This window comes from Peromyscus californicus, unplaced genomic scaffold (genome assembly GCF_007827085.1).
Source record: "Peromyscus californicus insignis strain IS unplaced genomic scaffold, ASM782708v3 Scaffold_6__1_contigs__length_162567912, whole genome shotgun sequence".
Classification (NCBI taxonomy): Eukaryota; Metazoa; Chordata; class Mammalia; order Rodentia; family Cricetidae; genus Peromyscus; species Peromyscus californicus.
The window spans coordinates 75,755,353-75,778,043 of NW_026294584.1; the positions used below are offsets into that span (position 1 = coordinate 75,755,353).

The 22,691-nt window shown below is 41.9% G+C and overlaps 1 protein-coding gene and 1 pseudogene across 1 annotated transcript in view; one reads left to right on the top strand and one right to left on the bottom strand.

The window, feature by feature from the left end:
* The window catches only part of Fam13a (family with sequence similarity 13 member A), a 163,669-nt gene that overhangs the window by 134,437 nt on the left and 6,541 nt on the right, over nt 1–22,691 (bottom strand). Inside the window, 3 exon segments of the mRNA XM_052719245.1 lie at nt 913–1,977; nt 4,577–4,639; nt 5,862–6,008. Of these exon segments, the coding sequence (XP_052575205.1) occupies nt 913–956 (44 nt within the window). The 5' untranslated portion in view covers nt 957–1,977; nt 4,577–4,639; nt 5,862–6,008.
* On the top strand, nt 15,290–21,663 carry LOC128098295 (60S ribosomal protein L7a-like; annotated as a pseudogene).

Here is a 22,691-nt window from a genome sequence, read left to right on the forward strand (position 1 = left end):
GAATGTGGTTATAGGAACACGTTGCTGTGTCCTGCTTTGTACAAGAGTGAGGGGATCCAAACTCAAGTCTTCATACTTGCAGAGCAATACCTTGTTGTGAGATATTTTGATTTCATTCTGAAAATAAAGCTTGCTTTGAGTCAGAGGGTAGCTGACCAAAATTAGCCATAGACATTTGGAGGACTATGAACAGATAGGAGATAGGAAGTAATAAGGCAGGGTTGAGAGATGATCTCAGCCCTTTTGGAGGAAGGAATGGAAGAGGTAGGAGTTGACTGGTGGCTTCTCCTCAGCTTCTCTGATCATTCAGGTTCTTACCCCAATTTCTGACTCCCAATTTTTTTATTGATAAGGAATAATTAGTTAAGCATTTCAATATCTTATCAGCTGAGCACCACATTCATATGCTAGTAAATAATGAGCAGACCCCACTTACTTATTTAAAAAAATTACCTACCCTTTTCTTCCAGCATACCAGAGAAATTTGTTTTCAGGTATAATGTGTAATATCATGGCCCCAAAACAACATTCATAGTTAGTGTGTTGAAGTTGGTTCCAGTGATGAGTCTGATTTCTGCTTTCAGTTGTACCTAATATTTTCCTGAACATCCTATTTTTTGCAAAAAATTAAAAAAATGAATGCTTCAACTTCTAATAGTAAACTCAGCATATAGCATTATTAACTAAGTGGTTTTCAATAAAAAGAACAAAATAGTAACCCTCAATCTCTTGTATGTTAGAATTATTAGAAAACTCTCAATATATACAGTGGCTTTTAAATATTTGGATATTTTCACTCCTTTATACCTATGTTGCTGACTCTACTGTTCATTACAATATCTAGAAACATGGGTGGGTATATCAGAGCACATGATTAAATTTGTACCATGCAGATAAAGGAAACTTGCCAACCTGGGTATCCACTTGGCACAATCAGCATCTTCTACTGAAGTCATGCTATCCAAGCAGGATTCGTTTTACAATTTGGGTCCAGGATGACCTGAAGGATACTCTCACATAGCTCTAGGTACAGAATCCTGAGGGTCTGAATAGATACTTTACTCCAGGACTTTGGGAACTGAAAAATCAAATGATGAAAATCGTTAATAACCCAATGTATTGATAACATCCTAGAAAAATATCTGGTTGGGCTCAGAACTTAAAATACATATAAACTTATGGTATGGTTAAAGGGCACAGGCAAGAAGAGGCACTGACATCTCCTAGGGGAACTTTCAGACTGTGTGTAGGCTATACCCACTCCGGTATTCTGACACAATCCTTCTCATGTTGATCCCACTTGAGACTATTCACTGAGAGGCGATGATACTTTATCAGATGATAACCTGGCATGAAGGAAGGAAGACACAAATGGAAGGAGTTGGGAAGAAAAGGCTATGTTAGAGTTGGAATCTGGAATGTTCCTCAAAGGCCCAGCCACCAAAGGCTTGGCTTTGTGCTTTCATGGAAAGTGGTGAAATCTTTACAAGGTGGCATCTACTAGGAGGTTTTAGATCACTGGAAGGGTGGCCTCTAAGGGGATGATGGGACATTGATCTCTTCTCCTCCATGCACTCCTTTTGTCACATGCTGAGAAGTAATAGCCCAGTGGTCATGGACTGAACTCTCCACACTGTGCTCCGAGATCAACCTCTGCACTCTTTAAAGGAGCTCAGGAATTTCGCTCGGTGAAGGCTGATTGACATAAGCTGATGCCGAAAAAAAGGTCCAGAAATACAGTGTCACCCACAAGCAAAACACCAGAAGTTTGTGGATAGCTTCAGTCACCGTGTTCGTCATTTTTCCACACAGGGCTCGCTGTTGCCCAGGCTGTCCTCTAGTTTCTGGGATCTAGTGATCCTCCTGTCTCACTGCTCCAGTCAGACAGGGACCTTGGGTGTGTACCACTGTGCCCAGCTTGGAATGCTCTTTCACTCTGCACAGTACAGTCTCACCAACTTCTGAGCTTGGTGATACCTAGAGAAAACACAAGCTTGTAAAGTCACCACAACACGAGTGACATACGTCTCAGATGAACACCGGGCAAACTGGATTCCCAGCTGAATCTTAACTTTTGCTCATGCATAAGAAACACCCTCAGCTCTCTCAATTTGGAATGGGAAGAGTTCCAATTGTTCCCCCCTAAAAAAAAGTATTGAAAATCACAATCGTAGGCAAAATCCAGACATTTGGATCAACTGTGTTTATAGCCCTGGGAGCTCCTTCCTGTCTCTGAGACTGTCTTTGTGCCTGACATTACCTGCACAGACACCTAGCCAGCACTGGCTATTCAGTTCCCACGTAAAGCTAAAGGCTGATGAGGTTGTTTCCTTCCAGTGGGGTTCTAGCTGACATTCATTACCTCACACTACGTTTTGTTTCCTTATTTTAGTCATTATATATATATATATATATATATATATATATATATATATATATATATATATATAGTGACATAGTCCTTGACCAACTTTTGAACTTGAAGGCAAAAACTATAAACTATAAAGCATCCGTGAGAAACACTTTGCCGTAAGAATTTGGACTCTGGCTGTTTGAGATAAAGATCAGGTATGTGTACAGCTACAACACAAACAATCCCAGGAACTTAAAGAGGAGTACATTCCACGCATGTCTTTGCAGGCATACAGTAAATCTAATTATAGCACTTGAACTACTTCAGTGTCTAAAGTGTTACAGGCACAAAAACAATTGTCCTTTGAGGGTGTAAATAGAAAACATTCTGTCGTGTTCGGATGCCGACACTGTTTCAGCAGGTCTACTGAACATGTGATCGGTGCTCAGTATGTCAGGTGTGCTGCCAAGAATTTTACACAAATTCACCTGTTTCATTTGACAGTAATGAAGGCAGCAATTACTATCATTTCAGAGACAAGGAAACCTGGGCAGTGAGAGCAGGAATTTTTTGTTCTCCCGAGTAAGGGGCAGAACTGCTACAGCTTCAGCCTCACTCTCTGGGCTTCATAGTACTCTACATGTTTGGTTCCATATTAAATAGCTGCATTGGAAGAAGAAATGGCATTTCTGTTTGTGTCTGGGTGTGCGTGCCCATTCAAATGTGTACAGAGGTATGTGTGGTGCCAGAGGCCAACCTCAGGGCTGCCCTTCAGGAGCTGTCCTTATTTGTTTGCTTGTTTATTTACCTATTTATTTATTGTTCTTTGAATTAGGGTCTCTCACTGGCCTGAAACTCACCAACCAGCTAAAGCTGTCTGTCTGTCCACAGAGCCCCAGGGATCCACAGTGCTGAGATTACAGGCACATGCCACAACACCCAACTTCCCCCCCCCCCCCCCCCCCCCCATAAATCTGAGCTCTGATGATCATCTGCAGGTCCTTGGGAGGTAAGTGTTTTCAAATTGAGTTATCTCTCCAGACCAGAAATGGCATTTCTGGACACGGTATGCTGCCCCCCACAGTGAGAGTTTTCTTTTCCCTCCCTTTTCCCTTTCACAGTCTCTTCCCTTCCTCCCTTCTTCCTTTGCTGTCTGTATTTGAGCTTTCCTCTCTCTCTCTCTCTCTCTCTCTCTCTCTCTCTCTCTCTCTCTCTCTCTCTCTCTCTCTCTCTCAGACAGCCTTCGACTCCCTCAAGGAATGTAACCTCACTTTATTTGTGTTTATTACTAAAACAAAAACCTTAATAATGTTTTGTTATAAGGTTAAAGAATTAAAATCTATGAAAGTAAAACAGAGCCATGATATAGGGCACTGATTTACCCTGATCATCGAATAGGATTAATAAGAATGCCGCCCTCCCATAAACCTGTCAGTGACAGAGAATGAGCCCCTGTCCCATGGGACAATGGGACAAATAGCCTGTCGGGGCCCCAAGCAATGGAAGCATTAAACCGACAGGTGAAGAAACCAGCCAATCAGCTGGAGAGATGTCCGAAACAACACCCCAGCAAGCTGTGTGTGGTACTGTTAACAAATCATGTTTGTATGCATTTATTTTTCTTTTCAAGTATAGCACTGGCTGTCTGGGAACTCACTCTGTAGACCAGGTTGGCCTCAAACTCATAGAGACCCACCTGCCTCCCAAGTGCTGAGATTAAAGGCATGTGCCACCCTGCCTGGCAACAAATCATTTCTAAAGGTTGTGCTCATGCTTATATCTAAGAACCCCAAGGAACCGAGCAGCAGAGTGCCTCTATCCTGAAATGGTCACTTCCAGAATGTTCTTTCTTGGACTTTAAAGCCATCAACAGGTACTACAGAGATTATTAAAAGTGAAGAACGTTAGACTACACCCACTCAAGTGGTGTAAGAAGGATGAGACAGATATGAATTCTAACTCTGAGACTTGCTAAATAGAGCTCCTGCACTTCTTCCTGGTGCCCCTGGCCTTTTCTCTTCGGCACCCACCACTCATACAAAAGAAAACATCCTGGCCCATTTTTCCCGGGAGAAATGTGAAATAACAAGGCAACCAGAAAAGCTGTGCGGCCTGAATTAAAATAATCGACATTTCTCATCGAGGAAACTAAAAACAAATCTAAAGAACTATCCCAAATCAGAAAACAAAGCTTTCCTTTTCGCTCCAGAATGTTTCACTTACCTCTTCGGAAGTGAGGCTGCTTACGGAACAGTGGCGACTGTCCCCAGAGGTCACGTGTCATTTCTGAAACAGACCAGGCAGGTGCTAGCTAGTTAATGGTCTGTATTCTTCCGTCTGTGAAAACTTGTAACACATGTTAGGGAATTTGGGGGACTACGGACATCTTCACATTTCCTTCTATTGAAAAAATGGGTCAGTGTTAAAGTTATAACTAAAATCTTATTCTGATACAAGGTTGCGGGTCAATTATGAACTTCAGCATAAAAACAATTTAATATTGTTGGAAAAAAATCTTTCATGGAAAGTTTACAGTTTTTTTTAATTAAAATAATCTTGATAAAAAGCACCAGTGAGTTAGAGCTTCACAGTGTGCCCAGTTAGAAGGCTTTCCACACTGGGGCTCCTCTGACCGCCCCCCTCACCTCTGTATGACAGCACCACAGCACAAGTACTGCTCTACCTTGTTAACTCGTACAGCCCTGCTTTCCGGAACAGCACCCAGCAAACAGCAGGTGGCTGTTAGATATTTGTTTACAGAATGAATGAGTGAATGAATGAGTGGATCACCAAGCAAAGCAAACTTACTACCCCCCCGCCTTTCCTCTGAGAAATACTGAAATTTTTATAAGCAATTCTTATAAAGCACATTAATTTTATGTGTAAATTTCGTTGTCTTAGACGTTTCATTTATATTTGATCTAAAACCTGTTAGTTTACACCAAAAATAAATGTCATGTTAAAACCCATCCCTTTGTTTACTAATCTAAAAGAAAAATAGAAAAACAGCAACAACAAAACAACAACACCCTGTTTGACCAATAGCTATGGCAGAAAAATGAGAACAATCTGAATTTGTAGTGTATTGAGGAAGGACCACAGGCAGGAAAGGACATTTGTCCTCTGCCTGGCCTACAGGTACCTTCTGTGCTGGGCGTGTGTTCCTGGAAGTCCCAGATCTCAGAGCTGCTCAGAGGTAAGTGGCCAATGGAGTGGGGTGAGGCTGCCCATCAATATTGACAGAAATCTGCATTCTACTTTAGAGAGTTATTTTTTCAATTTCTTAACTTCAAGGCTTCCCTCCAGAAACGCTTGAAGCAAAAAGCAACGATCTGACCCAAGTGGTCTAAGAATCTACACATAATACTTTCACTGATTTTGATTCTATTAGTAATACAAAATTTTGTTATTACACTTTGTTTATCATTTATCCCAGTTTGTGTTGGAGATCATGTAATATCCAGTGCTCACTACTTTAGAGAATGAGAAGATACAAGGAGATGGGAACCTTAGCATTTGCTGAGGGAGAAGACATTGAACTCAGGCAGATGCTCAGGAGCAGCCAAAGGGGTGAACCAGGGCTACCTGTTGGAATAGCTGTTGGGGTTTAAGAAGGTGCCCAAGCTGATTCTCTTCCCAGCCTCATGTAATAAATCTAAGAATAAAAAAATTAAAAACAATTGTTAGAATATGCGTGCAACTGACTCAAAGTTGTAAAATGTCAGGAAGCAAACACTTTTCTCTTTGATACTTGTGAAGACATGTATTGTTTAAAAATTAAATGAAAAAGCTGAATTGCTAAGCCCAGCTGGTCATACAAGGTAGAGACCCAAGAAATAGCTGATTATTGAAACCATTCAATTTTACAGTTGGAGGAAAGAGGGGACATTTACATGGATGTTACAGGAAGTTGGGGGATATGGCCATAAGCATTCTTCTTTTAGAAATAAAGTCCATGGGTCCAGAGAACTGAAATAATCTGTTTAAGTTATGCAGAGAGATAGCAGAAAGTAGGTCATGAAATCCCCCTTTCCTTGCCAAAGTGAGGGTGAGAGGTAACAAACTCTGAAATGTGCTGCAAATGGAAGGCTGTGTGCTGCACAGTGGGGTTGTTTGGCCTGCCTGGGAGAGCATATGGCTAGCTGCATGACACCCACAGTTGATACCAGGAAGGCACAGAGGGACAGTTCAGCATAAAAACAACGAGAAATGAAGAATCCTGGGACTCTAGTAACCCAATGAAGCTGCATTTAACAGCCCGGGCCTGACAAGCAGGGTCTACTTGAAAGAAAGAGTTTTCTGTCTCCTAAAACAGGTCAGTGCTGTTTGGGGATTATTCAAGATGTATACAAGAAAGAATAATCCTAACCAATGTAAGGGTTTGCTGAAGTAGCGTCTTGTCATGGATGTCATCCCTGACACTGTGATAGGTTGCAAAGCACTGTTTCCGTCTCCTCTTGCTTGACCTGGCTTTATTGATTACCACTGAAGCCATACCACATGAAACACTGTGGATTTACTTGCGCTTATTCATTAGCTGTCTTTTCCTACTAACCAGATAGAAGCTTCAGGAAGTCAAGAACTTTGGTTTACTATTGCAAAGGTGGCATGAAATTGGCTCAAGGAAGCACACATCCACCCTTAAAGGATGTGCATCTGCCAACTGGTTGTTTAGAGCCCCATCCACAGTGACAGTCAGTTGCTAGGGAAGTTAGGGGATATGGCAGTAAGCATGGGCCAGAAATTTTATTTTTTGGTTCCTAGTTAGAGAGGGAGGCTGGCTCTTGGGAAGTTCCTAGCAGTGTTGACCATGAGCTGGCAAAGAAATAAAGGAGTGTCCTAGAAGAGGGTCTTAGGTGGGGAGGAAGGCCCTGGGGACAGTTTGCTGTGAATGAGCCTGAAGAACAGAAAGGAGGCCACCACAGTTGAAGGCACATGAATCATATGAATGAGAAGAGTGGCAGGAGTTGGGTTAGGAAAGCCACAGGAGGTCACGTCAAGGTGACCTGTAGGCTTCTTAATGGCTTTGCTTTTGCCCCCAGAGGAGATAAAATTCTAGGATGCTGAACAGAGATGCTGTGACTTTCACTGTGAAAGGAGCCTTGAATTTAGAAAGTTAGCATTTGCCAAGGCCAGCTAACAAGGAACTGAAATGGTGGCAGTTTTGACCAGAGATAGTGAGAAGAAAGTCTGGTTATATCTTCAAAGTGAGAGCAATGGGGCTTGATACTGGATTGATTTGAGGTGCGGGGCAGGGAAGAGTAAAGGATTGCTGTACTGTGTCCAGAATCTTGAAAGGATGCACCTGGCATTATGCAGGAAGAAGAGACAGCAGGAAGTGTAGGCGATGGTGAGGGAATGAGGAGCTTTGCTTTGGACACAGTGATGGTTATTCATAATTGTCAACCTGACTGGATTTAAAGCCACCTGAGAGACACCTAACTGAGCATCTTTGAAGGAATTTCCAGAAAGGTTTAATGGGAAGACCTACTCTGGATGTGGGTGACACCATTCCAGGAGCTGGGGTCCTAGAACGAACATACGAGGAAGAAGAGAAACCCTGATGAGTTCCAACCTTCATTTCTCTGCCTCAAGATCCACTGGGATGTTAAAATCAGCTGAATGCTCCTGCCATGCCTTTCTGACCACAGTGGACTCTACTTTCTAAAGTAAAGTCAAAATAAATCTTTTCTCCCCTAAGTTGCTCTCTGTCAAACATTTTGCCATAGAAATGAGATAAGTAACTAATCCTGATATGCTAAGCATGTGAGATTGTGTTTGGTTGCATGACTGCGTAGTATGTGCTAGGATCTGGGCTTGATGTTCAGTGCTAAAAGGGGAAAAAAATCAAACAAGAGGAGCTGAGAGGCTTGAACATATGTACATACTGAATATTTTCAGCCCTAAAAAGCAATAAAGTACTAATGCACAATTCATCACAGATAAGTCTTCAAAACAGTGTGCTAAGTGAAATAGCTGAAGGACACATGTCATGATTCCATTTACAGAAACCGTCTGGGACATGAAAATTAACAGAGACAAAATTAAATTTTAGGCTACATGGGAATAGTGCTAGTATGATGGTCAATCTCATAGTCAGTTGATGAGATTGGGAATCACACCTCTGGGTGTTTCTATGAGGATGGTTCCGGACAGGTTTAACATGGGAGAAAAGACCCACCTGAATTGTGAACTGCACCATCCCATGGGCTGGAGTCCTGAACTGAAGAAAAAGGAGGTAGAAAACTGAGCACCAGCACCCAACTTTCTCTGCGACCAGATGCTTCAAGCACCCGTGACCATGGATTCATGGATTCCTGACATGATGGATTACTCACCCAAACTGTCAACCAAAGCAAACCCTTCCATAAGTTGATTTGCCAGATATCTTACCACGTTAAAAAAAATAATGTAGCATACATGAGAAGTAACTACAAATCCATGTGGGGTTTCCTTTCTGGTGATAAAATGTTCTGCAATAGATCTGAAGACGAAAACTGCACAACTTTGTCAATACATGAAGAATCGTTGAATTTAAACTTTAGGAGGATAAAGTTTCTACTTTGTAAATCATAGCTCAGTAAAGCTCCTATTAAAAACATGAAAGTGATCCCATGTCTAAAGCTACTAACAAAGGTAAGAATGACAAGCTGAGGCCCCCTGAGTCTGGCAATGCTGCTCCCTTCCATGGCATGATCAGAATGGGCTCCAGGAAGCCCAGAGAAGAGGAGGTAAACCAGTAAACTTATCCAACGCTATTTGAGCAGTTCTTTAAGAAAGGACTGATTTGCAGACTTTGTGGAGTCAGAGGGAGGCTTTTTCCTTTTTGAAATACAAAAACTGAGAAACAAGGCAGCATATTTATGCCAACAGGGGTGAGTCAGGGAAGGAAGAGGAAGGGACAGGAAAGACAGAGGACACAACCATGGCCTCAGCAGACCAGAGGGGAGGGGAGCCACCCCTGCAAAGGAGGCAGGGGCAAGCACAGTTCATGTCTGTGCCAGGCACATGGCAGAAGAGAAAACTGTGAATGCCAGAAGTGGCAGTGAGGGATGGCCTGCCTCTCTTGACGCTCTCATTGAGACAGGAGTCAAGAGCATCATCCTGGTATCGGGGGTGCAGGAAAAGATGGGATGGTTTAGAGCTAAAAAGAAGAGGTGACAGAGCTGTTCACAGGGAGGGGTCATGGAGGGGTGTGACCTGAGCTCATCTGTGAGGGGATCTCAGGTGCTCTCAGCTGCTGAGGCCCACTTAGGGTAGCTGGAGGATAGTAGCTTCCTTATCCTGGCCTTGTTAAGGCTTGTCTGTGTGTTCCTATGAATGTGAGCTACCTGGGAATGTGAGCTTTTTATTTTTTGTCTCCACCACCACCTGGCTTGCTTTAAAAATTATTATCTTAATCTTCTCAGTAGAACTACAGAGGGCAAGGTTGTCTACATTTTCCCCCAAAGTGAGAGTTTTCTCCCCAGGGCAAGATGAGGAAGCTCAGGATCCATGCAGCTGTATTTGTCATTCAGGCAATAGCTAAGCTGCTTGTCTGGGAAGTTTCTGAACCCACTCTTTCAAATACTGACCCAGTAGTCACTACCCACTTTATCTGGCTGCCATTCAATTGTGATTCTAAGGTAAGTCTATTAGGGAAGTTACACGGGGAGGGGGTGTGTAATGCCACATCACTTCTCAAGGATGCCATCCTGTCCTTGAAATGCCTTCTGAGGGCACGGGTCCCACCACACTGCTGTCTCACCACACTTGTCAAGATGTATTGTTAGCATGACTGCCAAAAAAGGATGAAATGGACAAGACAAATGCTACTTACTTGTAATTCAAGCTTTCTTTGTAATGTAGGCTTTATTATAAACAAGGAAAGTTGACAGGATGCTTTGTCCTCCGTTTGCCAAACCAAAGCTAAACAGCCTGTGTCCTCAAAGCCCACTGGAAAATCAGAGCCTGGAGTCTCAAGGTCTCCTCCAAGGAGGCCTCCTCCACCACAGAGATGTACTGCCAGTAAAGGCATGAGCTTTATGTAACTTTGGGGAACGTACATTCTCAGTAGGCCTGAAGGCCTTTAATTGGCAAAAGTAAATGAACACTTCATAACATACTCATCTTAGGGAAGACACCAGCTTTGAGCTCTCTCTCCCACTTGGTAGCCCAATGATTTGAGGGAGTTCCTCAGTTCATCTGGGACTCAAATGCCTTAATGTGTTAAGAAAAAAATACCTAAGCCTCATACGGTGTTGGGGAAATTAGTGGAACAATTCATGTATCACCACTGCCTGGAATAGATTAGGCATGCAATAAATGATAAAGTAGGAACTGTTAGCTTTAATAATTCATAAAAACAATGACTGTAGAACTTGGGAAGAAATGTCATTAATCCTTTACTATCCTGATCATTTAAATTTAAATATCATCCTCTGAATTTGACAATTGATTTAATGTGCTTATGCTAAATGACAATTGTAGACTAGTTTTGCACTCATCTATGGTGAATGATGCTAACTCCAGCCTTGTGACACTGGCTAATCTAGCAAGGATACATGGACGCCTATTTCCAGTGCAAGGAGAGTTGTAACAACAGCTAGCTGCTCCATGCTGACTGCGTGGTAGGCATAATGTTTAAACATTAGGCTTTTCTTTTTCACATTTAAGAAAAAAACAGTGACTCTATGAAATCGGCATTCAAACAATCTATTTTATACGGAAGAACAAACATAAAGAGAGTCCAAGGTGCTTGCTCAAGGGGAGCCAGCTACTAAGCAATCCGTTTAGAACGTGAGCTGCAGCAATAGTTGCAGAGGCGGTAACTCCTATGCCACACGGCCACTAGCAGTTTGAAAAGCATTCAATTGCTTCGGGTGTTTACTGGACACTTACCACCTGAGAGTCACTAAAGATACAGGAAAAAAAAATCAACTTGGTTTCTGAACTCTGGGGCCTATAGCCTGGTAGGGAAGAGGACAGATGTTAACTACATCACAGGAGGGACAAAACATATAAAAAAATGACATTTGTTTTAAAATTACAGGCATTAAGAAATGGGTACGAATACAGTCGTTTGGAAATATTTATAAGTTTTGCCATAGAAGACATTACAGAAACTGCGAATAGCTTAACAACAGGAAACTGAAACAACTGTGTATAGAAGGAAATGGGAGGTGGTAGAAAGAGTTGAGGCTGGAGAACTAGGCGGTAGTCAACCGTTTAAAGGAGATGTAGACTGTGCTAAATGAGTATTTGAGCCACAGAGCATTTTGTAGTAATTACTTCATCCATGATGGGAAGGGAAGAGGAGGGTGACATCAGTGAGTTTCCTGGGTGGGAAGCACTCTAAACACTAATCTTAGTTAACCCACTAGACCACCAGAAATTACACACTTACTTCATCTTCTAACCCTGATGCCCACTAAATACAAACGGTTCCTACTAATGATCAGCAATTGTCAGTTGCCTCTGTAATCCCCACATCCCTTCTTGTGTCTCAATGCCCCAAACTCAGACCTACATGGAGTTCCCAGCATGACTCCTCCTGTGGCCATAGAAGTGAATCAAGTAACTTATGCATTCTAGTGTGGTTTCTGTTGCTGTCATAAACACTGCAACCAAAAGCAACTTGCGGGGGAAAGGGGATTATTTGGTTCAAATGACCTGATCACAGTCGATCATTGAAGGAGTAAGGGCAGGAATTCAAGTAGGTGGTGAGGCAGAAACGTGGAAGAGAGCTGCTTCCTGACTGATTTTTATGACTTGCTCAGCTTTCCATGTTATACAACACAGGGCCACCTGCCCAGAGATGGTGACACCCACGGTGGACTGGGCCCTCCTACATCAATCATCTGTCAACAAAGTGCTCCACAGACATGCCTAGAGGTCAATCTGATGGAGGCAATTTTCAGTTGAGGTTCTCTCTTTACAGTCAACTCCTGTTTGTGTCAGGTTGACGAAAACTAACCAGTAATGAAGTGATTTTGTACACTGTTTGTATCCATAGCAGTTGCTCAGGTAGCTGTGTCTAGTGTGTCCTCCTGGGAAAGGCTGAAACAGAATTCTTTCTGTCCCATTTCTCATAGGAGTGCTGGGAGAGAGCTTTTACAGGTGACTTGTAACGCTGCATGCATTGAGTGGAGGCACTAGATGTCTTGTCCTGTCCTAATCTTTCAAGGATGTCTGTATAATGACCAGCTGTAGAAGAAAAGATAATCTTTTTTTCTGTTTTATTTTTTAATTATACAATTTTCATACAAGATATTTCGAGCATATTCTTTTCCTTTACCCAACTCCTTCTAGATTTCCCCTGCCTCCTTACCCACCCAACTTCATATACTACCACATCTAGGCTTGGTGGATGCTAGGGTAAGCACTCTAAGTGATGAGCTACCCCCTCAGGCCTAAACTATAGTGTTTTAACATGAACCAGAAAAAGGTTAAATTATATATATATATATATATATATATATATATATATATATATATATATATATATATATATTCTTTTTCTTGAGTGTAAATCTGGAGATGAGAATAAAATAAAGTTGTATTTAAGAAAGAGAAGTTTATAAAAGTAAAAACTGGAATACAATGTGATAATAGAGTTAGAGAAAAAAAATTATTCATTCATTCAAGAAACTATCTGTGCTAGGAGTATGCCAGACTCACTAAACAGCCTGGTCTGACCTAGAAACAGATTAAGGAAATATATATTGAATCTCCACCAACATACACTCCAAACACTAATCTCCCAAGGCCTTATTTGAAGTCTCCTGGCATGCTTCTACTTGACTGGAAACCAACACTCTATTGTGTTCATGCCTGTTTAATATTCTTTTGGCTATTTCTTGGTCTACCTTTCAGTTGAGTTTAAACAATCAGGAGCAAAGACTTCTTTATCTAACAGTATCTCCTCTGGAGTGACAAACAGTCTGCGCTCAATACATGTTATGAAAGACTCAGGTTCCCCAAGTGTGGGTTTTGCCTCCTGTGGCACAGCTTGTCCCAGCTGGAGTTACCCAGGCTTCTCTGAATCACTAGTCAGTATAAGGAAACAGCACAGAAAGTGCCAGACTTCGCTGTTGCTGTGACTAGTGAACTGTCCAACTCTGACCCAGCAGTCTTACGCCTTCAGCCAACACCCATGAACAGTGGCAGGTTAACTGGTCAGTTGTAAGCATATAGTAAGATTTCAGAGTCTTTCAGTTCTCAATTCCGGGTATACTGTCATGGCAGCCCCTGACAGCCACCTGGGGTCAGAAGAGGAGTTGGCTAGATGAAGTTGACACAGAATTCAAAGCAAAACAATGGGAAGTTCATTGTATTTCCAGGATTTCAGACATATGAGCTAGAGCTAGTACATCTTCTTTGCTGTTAAATCATTTGGAATAACAAAATCAAAGGTATACTTGATGGTTCCATGTAGAATTATATTTGTAGTTGGAAAATGTATCTGACTTAAATACGTCTCAAACTAACTTTGGAATAATCACATGCTTCTCTGGCTGAATATCAAAGCAACAGGACTATGGATTTAAAGGTCATTGGCTGAGCTAAGTGTTTGGCAGAAGTAGTGTATAAACAAGGTCACGTTCTGTAATGGTGCATACAGAAGAAAGCCAGTAAAACCTTCTGGGTTTCTGGTGTGTGAAAAGACAGCTGTTGACACATCTGTGAAATGAACTTCACTGTCTTGTTTTAAGTTGCCTCACACGCCCAATAGAAAAATAAAATAAAATAAATAAAATCAAATCTTCTTTAAAAATTCAAGAATTCCTGTTTACTTAGATAATATTATATCCTTCTGAGGTCTTTGATATAGTTGAAGACTAGATAATTATAATTATGGTTTTCCTTGGTTATGGTAAGAGATAAGTTAGATATGCAACCTTACACTCACAAATATAGGATAAATAGAATATTTTCTTTAAATTTGCCAAAATTGGACTGGTTATTATAACAGTAATTCTTGCTTGATAAGTGTTTTGTTATATATAATTTTACTATGTTAAACTTAAACCCTTCCTTTTTGATTAGACACAAAAGGGGAGGTGCTGTGGGATGTTCTGTATGCTGTGAATGTGTTGCTTTGATTGGATGATAAATAAAATGCTGATTGGCCAGTAGCCAGGCAGGAAGTATAGGCAGGATAAGCAGACAAGGAGAATCCTGGGGAGAGGAAGGCTGAGTCAGGAGACACCAGGTATAGCCACGGAACATGTGGCGACATATAGATTAACAGAAATGGGCTGAGTTTAAGTGTAAGAGCTAGTCAGTACTTAGCCTGAACAAGTCAAGCAGTTTTAATTAACATAAGCCTCTGTGTGTTTACTTGGGTCTGAGAGGCTGCTGAGGACTGTGTGTGGGACACGGGAAAACTTTCAGCTACCAATGGTGCCTCACTAGGCTCACTACGGGAACTAACTGTGCAGTCATAGAATGGGGACTTTAAACTCCAGGGAGTCGAGAGCAGGCTAGAGATTGTGTCTAATCCCCAGAGGACAATGGTTGAATGAATCATGATTACTTAGTAAGCCCTCAATAAAAAAAATGAGAAAGTGAAGTTCCAAGAGTTTTTGGTTCACAAATCCCAAGGAGAAATGGCTGAGTGGTACACTGAGAGGCCAAGGAAACTCTTCAGCCCTCCTCATCATCTTTGTCTTTGCATTTCTTCCATTCAGCTGCTGCAGAGTTGCATCCTTCATAGTGAACTGGAGAGCCAAAGTGAAATGCATGTCAGTGTTCTGAAGCATGCAGCACTGTTGAAGTGAGAGAACAGGAGTGCAGAAACCCTGCATATAAGCCAGCTGGCTGTGCATGCAAGTTAGAACCCAAACTTGTGATTGGTGTCTGAAGTCTTGTTCAGGTGTTCATTCTGTACTCATTAGGTTGAATGGACAAATTCAGTCTTCTTTGAAACTTTTCTGGCTGGATTGATCTAGAAAATGATATATTTTAGTTAAAAAAAAATTGGTGCTATCCTGAGACACTTTCTGTCCTTCTCTGCCAAAGCTTGACTTGTTCTGGAACTTGTTCTGGAGACTAGGGTGGCTTTAAAATCAGAGATCCACCAACCTCTCCCTTCCGAGTGCTGGGAATTAGGGCAAATACCACCAACCCAGCTCTAAGCTTTCCTTTATTTTCTTTTTACAAGGAACTTAGCTGGGTGGGGTCTCGCCCTGATGTTAATGCTCCTTTTATTCCATTTCTTAATCTGTTTATCTCCTTGAACACAGAACTTGGCTCCATTCCACTTCATGGTGCTCCTTTTCTCCTCAGATTTTACATTTCATATTTCACCTTGCTCAGCTTGCTCCTTTTCATCTTCCTTAGAGTTACCACTAACAACCACACGACACAGTTTATACTAGGCTGTTTTGAGATTTCCTCTGTCACCAGAATTAATTCAAATCTCTTCACTTTAGCCTCAGATTCTCTGGACAAGGGCAAAAAATAGCCACATTCTTCACCAAAATATATCCTAAGAATGATCTCTAGGCAACATAAAAAAATTCTTTGCCTCTGAAACCTCTTGAGCCCGCCCTACATAGCTCAAGTCACTCTTAGCACCACTGCCTTCCATGCTCCTACTAGTATGGCCCATTAAGTAGTGCTTAAAGCATTCCACTGCTTTCCTAACCTGAAGTACCAAAGTCCGAATCCCTGCAAACAAAATCATGGTCAGGCCTATCACAGCAATACCCCAGTTCCTGATACCAATTTCTGTCTTAGGGTTTCTATTGCTGTGAAGAGACACCAGGAACATGGCAACTCTTCTAAAAGAAACCATTTAATGGATGGCTTACAGTTTCAGAGGTTTAGTCCATTATCATTATGGTGGGACATGGTGGCATGCAGGCTGACACAGTGCTGGAGAAGGAACTGAGAGTTTTACATTTTGATAGTCAGGCAACAGTAAGTGGATTGAGACAATGGGTGTGTGGCTTGATCATATATGAGATTTCAAAGCCTGCCCCCACAGTGACATACTTCCTCCAACAAGGTCACACCTACTCCAACAGTACCACACCTCCTAATAGTGTCACTCCCTTCAGAGGCCATTTTTTTTCAAACCACCACACAAGGAAATATGAAACTTTTAATGTAATACTTCCTAAAAATAACCACATTGGCTAGGCAGTGTTAGTGGATGCCTTTAATCTCAGCACTGAGAGGCAGAGGCAGGTAGATCTCTGTCAATCCAAGTCCAGCCTGGTCTACAGAGTGATTTCCAGGACAGCCAGGGCTATACAGAGAACCCCTGTCTTGAAAAACCAAAATAGAAAGAATGAAAAAAAATAATGTCCACATTGTAAGTAAGGTGTTAAACTTCAAGCCTATTCCAATAAAGTCTATGTTAGTTTATTGCATTGTGAAATTCAAAGGTTAGCCTGATATAGACCTATATTGTCTGTCAACTACCTCATTCACATACAAAATAGTTGTGGGAATACATGCTGGGAATACAAAGCTGTGTTCAATCAGATGACATGACACGCATAATTTATTTAAAGTCACTGACTTCACTGACTTCCATGGTCATTACAGAGAAAAGTATCTATTACTAAAAATAGAGTGGAGTTCTAAATGACATGTTAAAAGCAAAATAAGAAAGAACAAAAGGTAACTGTCACTGAGTCACTCATGCTTCTTAAGTCCCAGGCAGTCTAACAACATTTAAATACATTAGGTATAATGCTCACAGCTGTGCACATGCGATGCTCTAGGGCATTCAGGATTGCAGGCAGGAAGCTAAGATGAGGTGAAAAGTATCGATGCTTGTACAGTCTTAGGAAACTTTACTTAAGCCCTCTCTTTTCACACTTATAACTTTAAAAAGAGAAATGTGGAAAAATACAATTATGTTTACCAAATATTGGTAAGGTAGCCCTTCCAAGTACATCCTGGCTTTACTTCCTGCCCCCTCATAGCTGAGGTGGGCATTATGATTCTTTCTGGATGATGAACTTTCTGCTGAAGGTTGGAGTTACTTTCGGGCCAGAACATTAATCCTCAATGTAAGTTCAGATAGATCTCTTTATCCCCTGGCATAGTAACTGGTCACATTTGCCATGGGCTGCAATGTCAGATGGGGTCCATGTAACCTTAGTAAGCAGAGACCTATGTTTTTAAATTGGACAGGTGGTAGTGACAAGAAGAAAGAGTTGTCTCAAGTCATTTGGCTGCTGAGAGTGTTTATTACTGGAGTCTAAACAAACCAATAAATATGGACGTCATTCCATGCTACAGTATGTGAGGGTCTCAGGAAGTAGCGTGAGAGGGACTTTTTAGGCTAGTGTGCAGATAGCAGTCTGTCGAGACAACCCCCTGCATCGTTGAGCTACTATTCCTCTTTTCTGTGTGAGAAGAGCGGGAGCACAGCCTGTTGTGTGCTGTGACTCAGGATACATCACCATCAGGGGACAAAGTTACTTTTAGGTGACCCTGAAGCCAAACATCTATTACCCAGACATTGCATCATTGCTCAGAAAAAGGAAAGTAAGTTAAAAATAACTTCCCAAAACGAAATCTTCTCATTTGTAAGTGCACCTTTTAGTTCTGAAATCCTTTCTCAAAGACGGGAAAACCATTGTTTCCTAAGTCTTGTCACAAAGATCCCCCTTAGTGATAAAAGTCTGTCTGTGAGCTGGCTGCGGCCCATCTTCCAGACATTAATATTCCTATTCACAAACTTTCTACTCATGTTGGTTTGACATTAAGGGTTCCTGTTTCCTACTTCCAGTTTTTGCAATAGGCTAGCCTAATTGAAACCTGTCTCTGTCCTGTTTTTAACTCTTTTTTTTTTAAAGACATGCTTAAAAAAACTCAAACTCATGTCTCAAACTCAAGATTCTCCTGCCTCAGCCTCCTTCAGGCTGGGACTACCACATTAAGCACAATCCTTCTTTTCAAATATTTAATTTTAAAGTGAGTCTGCCTGACCCTCCCCTCCATGCACTCCCCCTAACCCACCAGATCCTGGGCCCTACATCCAGTGCCCAAATTAGTCTACCTACCCCTGCATGCTCTGCAACCAACCTCTAGGTATCTATCAAGGCCCTCTATACCTGCCTCCCAACCCACAGGCCCCTCCTATATCACATCCACCTTCTCCACCCAGTCAGATCTACCCACATACTTCAGACTTGGATCAGGATACATACCCTGTACACCAAGCCAGGCTACCTTATTTCATTTCACCTAAGCCATTTCCAACCTCTAGGCCAACAGACCTCCAAATTCTTTCATCTGCTCCAGCCTACTCTGTCCCTAAAAGACACAGAATCAACAAGAGAAGTCCAATAAGCCCAGATTTTTATCACAAAAACACAAACAATATGAAAGAGCAAGCCAGTCTCTCCTCCCCCCAAAACCTACCAGTCCTACAGAAATGTACCTAGATGAACTCCAGAACACAGAATTTAAAAGAACAATTATAAACTTCATCAAAGAATTTAAGAAGCTTAAAGGAGGCACAGAAACGGCTCAATGAAATCAAGGAAAATGAACATAGTAAGAATAAACACCCGGGTGATGCCCATGAAAACACAAACATGAGGCTGGTGGAAGTGATGAAGACAATCCAGGGCTTGAGAACGGAATTCAACAAATAGATAGAAACATTGAAAAGGACTCAAACTGAAATGAAGATGGAATTGAAAAACCCAATAATCCATCTTGAAAACTCAAAGGAAGTCTTCATAAGCAGAAGATAGACTATCAAGACTTAAAGATAAAGTAGGAGATCTTAATTAAATAAGCAAAGAAGCTCTCTCCTCCAGCGGAGCAAGATGCCCAAGGGAAGGAAGGCCAAGGGGAAGAAGGCGGCCCTGGCCTCCGGGGTCAGGAAGAAACAGGAGGCCAAAAAAGTGGTGAGTCCTTTGTTTGAGAAAAGGCCTAAGAACTTCGGCATTGGGCAGGACATCCAGCCCAAAAGAGATCTCACACACTTTGTCAAATGGCCCCGCTACATTAGGCTGCAGCGGCAAAGAGCCATCCTCTATAAGCGGCTCTAAGTACCTCCTGCCATTAACCAGTTCACACAGGCTCTGGACCTGCAAACAAATGCCTACCCAGCTGCTTAGGCTTGCTCACAAGTACAGGCCAGAGACAAAGCAGGAGAAGAAGCAAAGGCTGTTGGCCCGTGCTGAGAAGAAAGCTGCTGGCAAAGGGGACGTCCCAACTAAGGGACCACCTGTCCTTTGGGCGGCAGCGTGTGGGGGGGTCAATACAGTCACCACCTTGGTGGAGAACAAGAAGGCTCAGCTGGTGGTGATTGCCCACAATGTAGACCCCATTGAGCTGGTGGTCTTCCTGCCTGCCCTGTGTCAAAGATGGGGGTCCCCTACTGCATTATCAAGGGAAAGGCCAGGCTTAGAGCGGCTGGTCCACAGGAAGACATGCACCATTGTTGCCTTCACACAAGTTAACTCGGAAGACAAGGGTGCTCTGGCTAAGCTGGTGGAAGCTATTAGGACCAATTACAACGACAGATACAATGAGATCCACTGCCACTGGGGAGGCAATGTCCTGGGTCCTTAATCTGGCTCAGATTGCCAAGCTGGAAAAGGCAAAAAGGCCAAAGAACTCGCCACTAAATTGGGTTAAATGTACACTGCTAAGTTTTCTGTACATAAATATAATTACAAACTTATCTTCCAAAAAAAATAAGCAAGGAATACAATAAAAAAAAACATAGGAAAGGAACATACAAAAAAATGTAGGACACCATGAGAAGACCAGGCCTTCAAGTTATAGGCATAGATGAGGGAAAAGAATCTCAAGTCAATGACATAGTCCAGATCTTCAACATGATCATAGAAAAAAACTTCCCCAAGCTAAGACACACACACACACACACACACACACACACACACACACCACCAAATAGACAAGATCAGAAAATTTCCACCGCATAGCAGAGTTAATACACTGAGAATACAGAATAAAGAAAGTGGATTGAAAACTGCAAGAGAGAAAACACAAGTTACATACACAGGAATACCCATCAGAGTAACAGCCGATTCTCAGTGGCAAGGATGAAAGCCAGAAGAGCCTTGAGCAATGCATCCCAAATATTAAACGATGATGATGACCAACATAGCTTAATACACTCTGCAAAAATATCCACCATAATTGAGGGAGAAAGAAAAACTTTCCACAACATAAACAAACCCAAAATTTTCACAGTAGGTGAATTAAACACAAAGAAAATTAAACCTAAAGAAATATTTTTGACTGGAGAGGAATGAGCATAGCCACGACTGTGGGAAGAAATATGACGCTAGCTCTAATACCAGACATGAGAAACCTCCTTTTAAGTTGTTAGTCAGAGTTGCCCACAACACTCAAAAAATGTTATAGGCTATTGCTATTGTCCTGGGTTGTCCCCAAGAAGTGATAATTCTCAGTTGCTGAAGACATCATGCACTTCAGACGCAAGGCCCTGAGGCCCCCGAGCTGGAACTGATCTGTGTGCTTCCTCCCAGAGGACTACTTTTCATGGTACGAGAAGGTGCCATGCAAGTAAGCCTCCAAAGGAGGAAAGCACCCAACAGTTCTACACAACCATGACACCACCACAATGACCAGCATGGCAAGAGAACACTAAGGGGGGCGCAGCGGCACATAATACCTTGACGGTACCCAACAGCTCTCTCATTGGACTTAATAATAACCACTCAACAAGAGGGAAGTCATGACTGGTACTGGAAACCTAGCCAACTATTCAGGGATAGTGAAGTCATGGATCTTGGAGGAGAACCTAAAACTGCCACTTTACCAAACCAGTATAATCCCCATATACATTGTAAATATTTGTCCATAAACACACAGATAAGTGTAGCCCTGATCCCTCATCTAGAAAGCTTCTCTTGGAAACAGATGGAGACCATAAGAGAACACTACAACCAATCAAAATACAGAGTTGTGGAGCCCAGTCCAAGTGACATATCTACAATACGTCTCCTGCACAGACTAAAGAACCACTGGAGAAGTAGGGGCATAAAAACTGTAAGTACCAGAGGAACAGGGAATTTGCTGTGAGACTGTCTCAGATATTTCTTACTGTTATTTACCCTCCTAACAGAGACTCTGTCTTCTTTAAATGTCAGAAGCTGTACCCATAAAGTCTCACCAACATGACTGTCAATACATGACCTGAACAAGGACCACAACAATACACATGCTAAAGTGGATGGGGAAAGACCAAGATACCTCAACCCTACACAAACAACTACATGCAACTAAGGAATGCTGATAGCAAGAGAGAGTCTTCCCGAGGGAAGAGCATACCAGTTCATTATCCAATACCAAGTGGTCAGCCCTGAAAACATACATACAAATAACATCATAAAGACTGACATATTTAGGGATATATATATATATATATATATATATATATTAGTAATTAGTAAGAAGAGAGGCCATGAATTTGAATTAGAGTAAGGAGGGATATATATATATATATATATATATATATATATATATATATATATATATATATATATATATATATATATATATATATATATATGAAGGTTTTCATGGAGAAAAGAAAAGGGGGAAATGATGTAATTATATTATTATCTCAAAATTATTTTTGAAAGAAATAATTGCAAAAGTTCAAGTTCAATCCCGTCTTCACCAAGGTGGCTCTAATCAGTTTAATAGATAAGCACATCATCATCTATTCCACTTAGTTGAAATGCTTCATTTCACTGTACAACACCTTGTATTGCAGGGACACAAAGCTTGGGAACATCATTTCCCTGCATTCCCTACAGTAAGAATCTGGGTAATTAACTTTGGTGAGAGAATTCCCATGAGATTTGAAAGGTGTATGTGTGTGTGTGTCAGAAGTGGGGTGGGGTGGGGTGGGGGAGTAAGCGTGGCACTGGACACTTCTTTGGGAATTATAACTGGCACTGGGCCTGACTGAAGGTAGAAAGGTTAGGGGTGGATTACATTCTTACGTCTTTGAGGGAATTTACTACCAGCCTCCCTGAAACCACAGCCACCATCACAACCACCAAAAGCATCAGCCAGACCAAACATGCCTTTGCTGTTCAAGACTCGGAACAATGCCTGAGTCATCCAACTTTCAGGAATGGAAGGCAGGTTGCATAGTTTAGGCAAGACACACCTCTCTGCACATTTCCAGGGAATAACAAGTAGGAGATTCTCGGAGGTTAAGGGCAGTGGCCAGAGAAAATAGAGAATGGGTTTGTTCACATAAAGCAATCTGGGGCTAGCCAACAGCATTCTTCTGTGCTGGGCATGTGTACATGCTGGAGTACGAGCAGGACTCAATGTACTTGCACTATCCCTCTGAATATGGGTGTGTGTA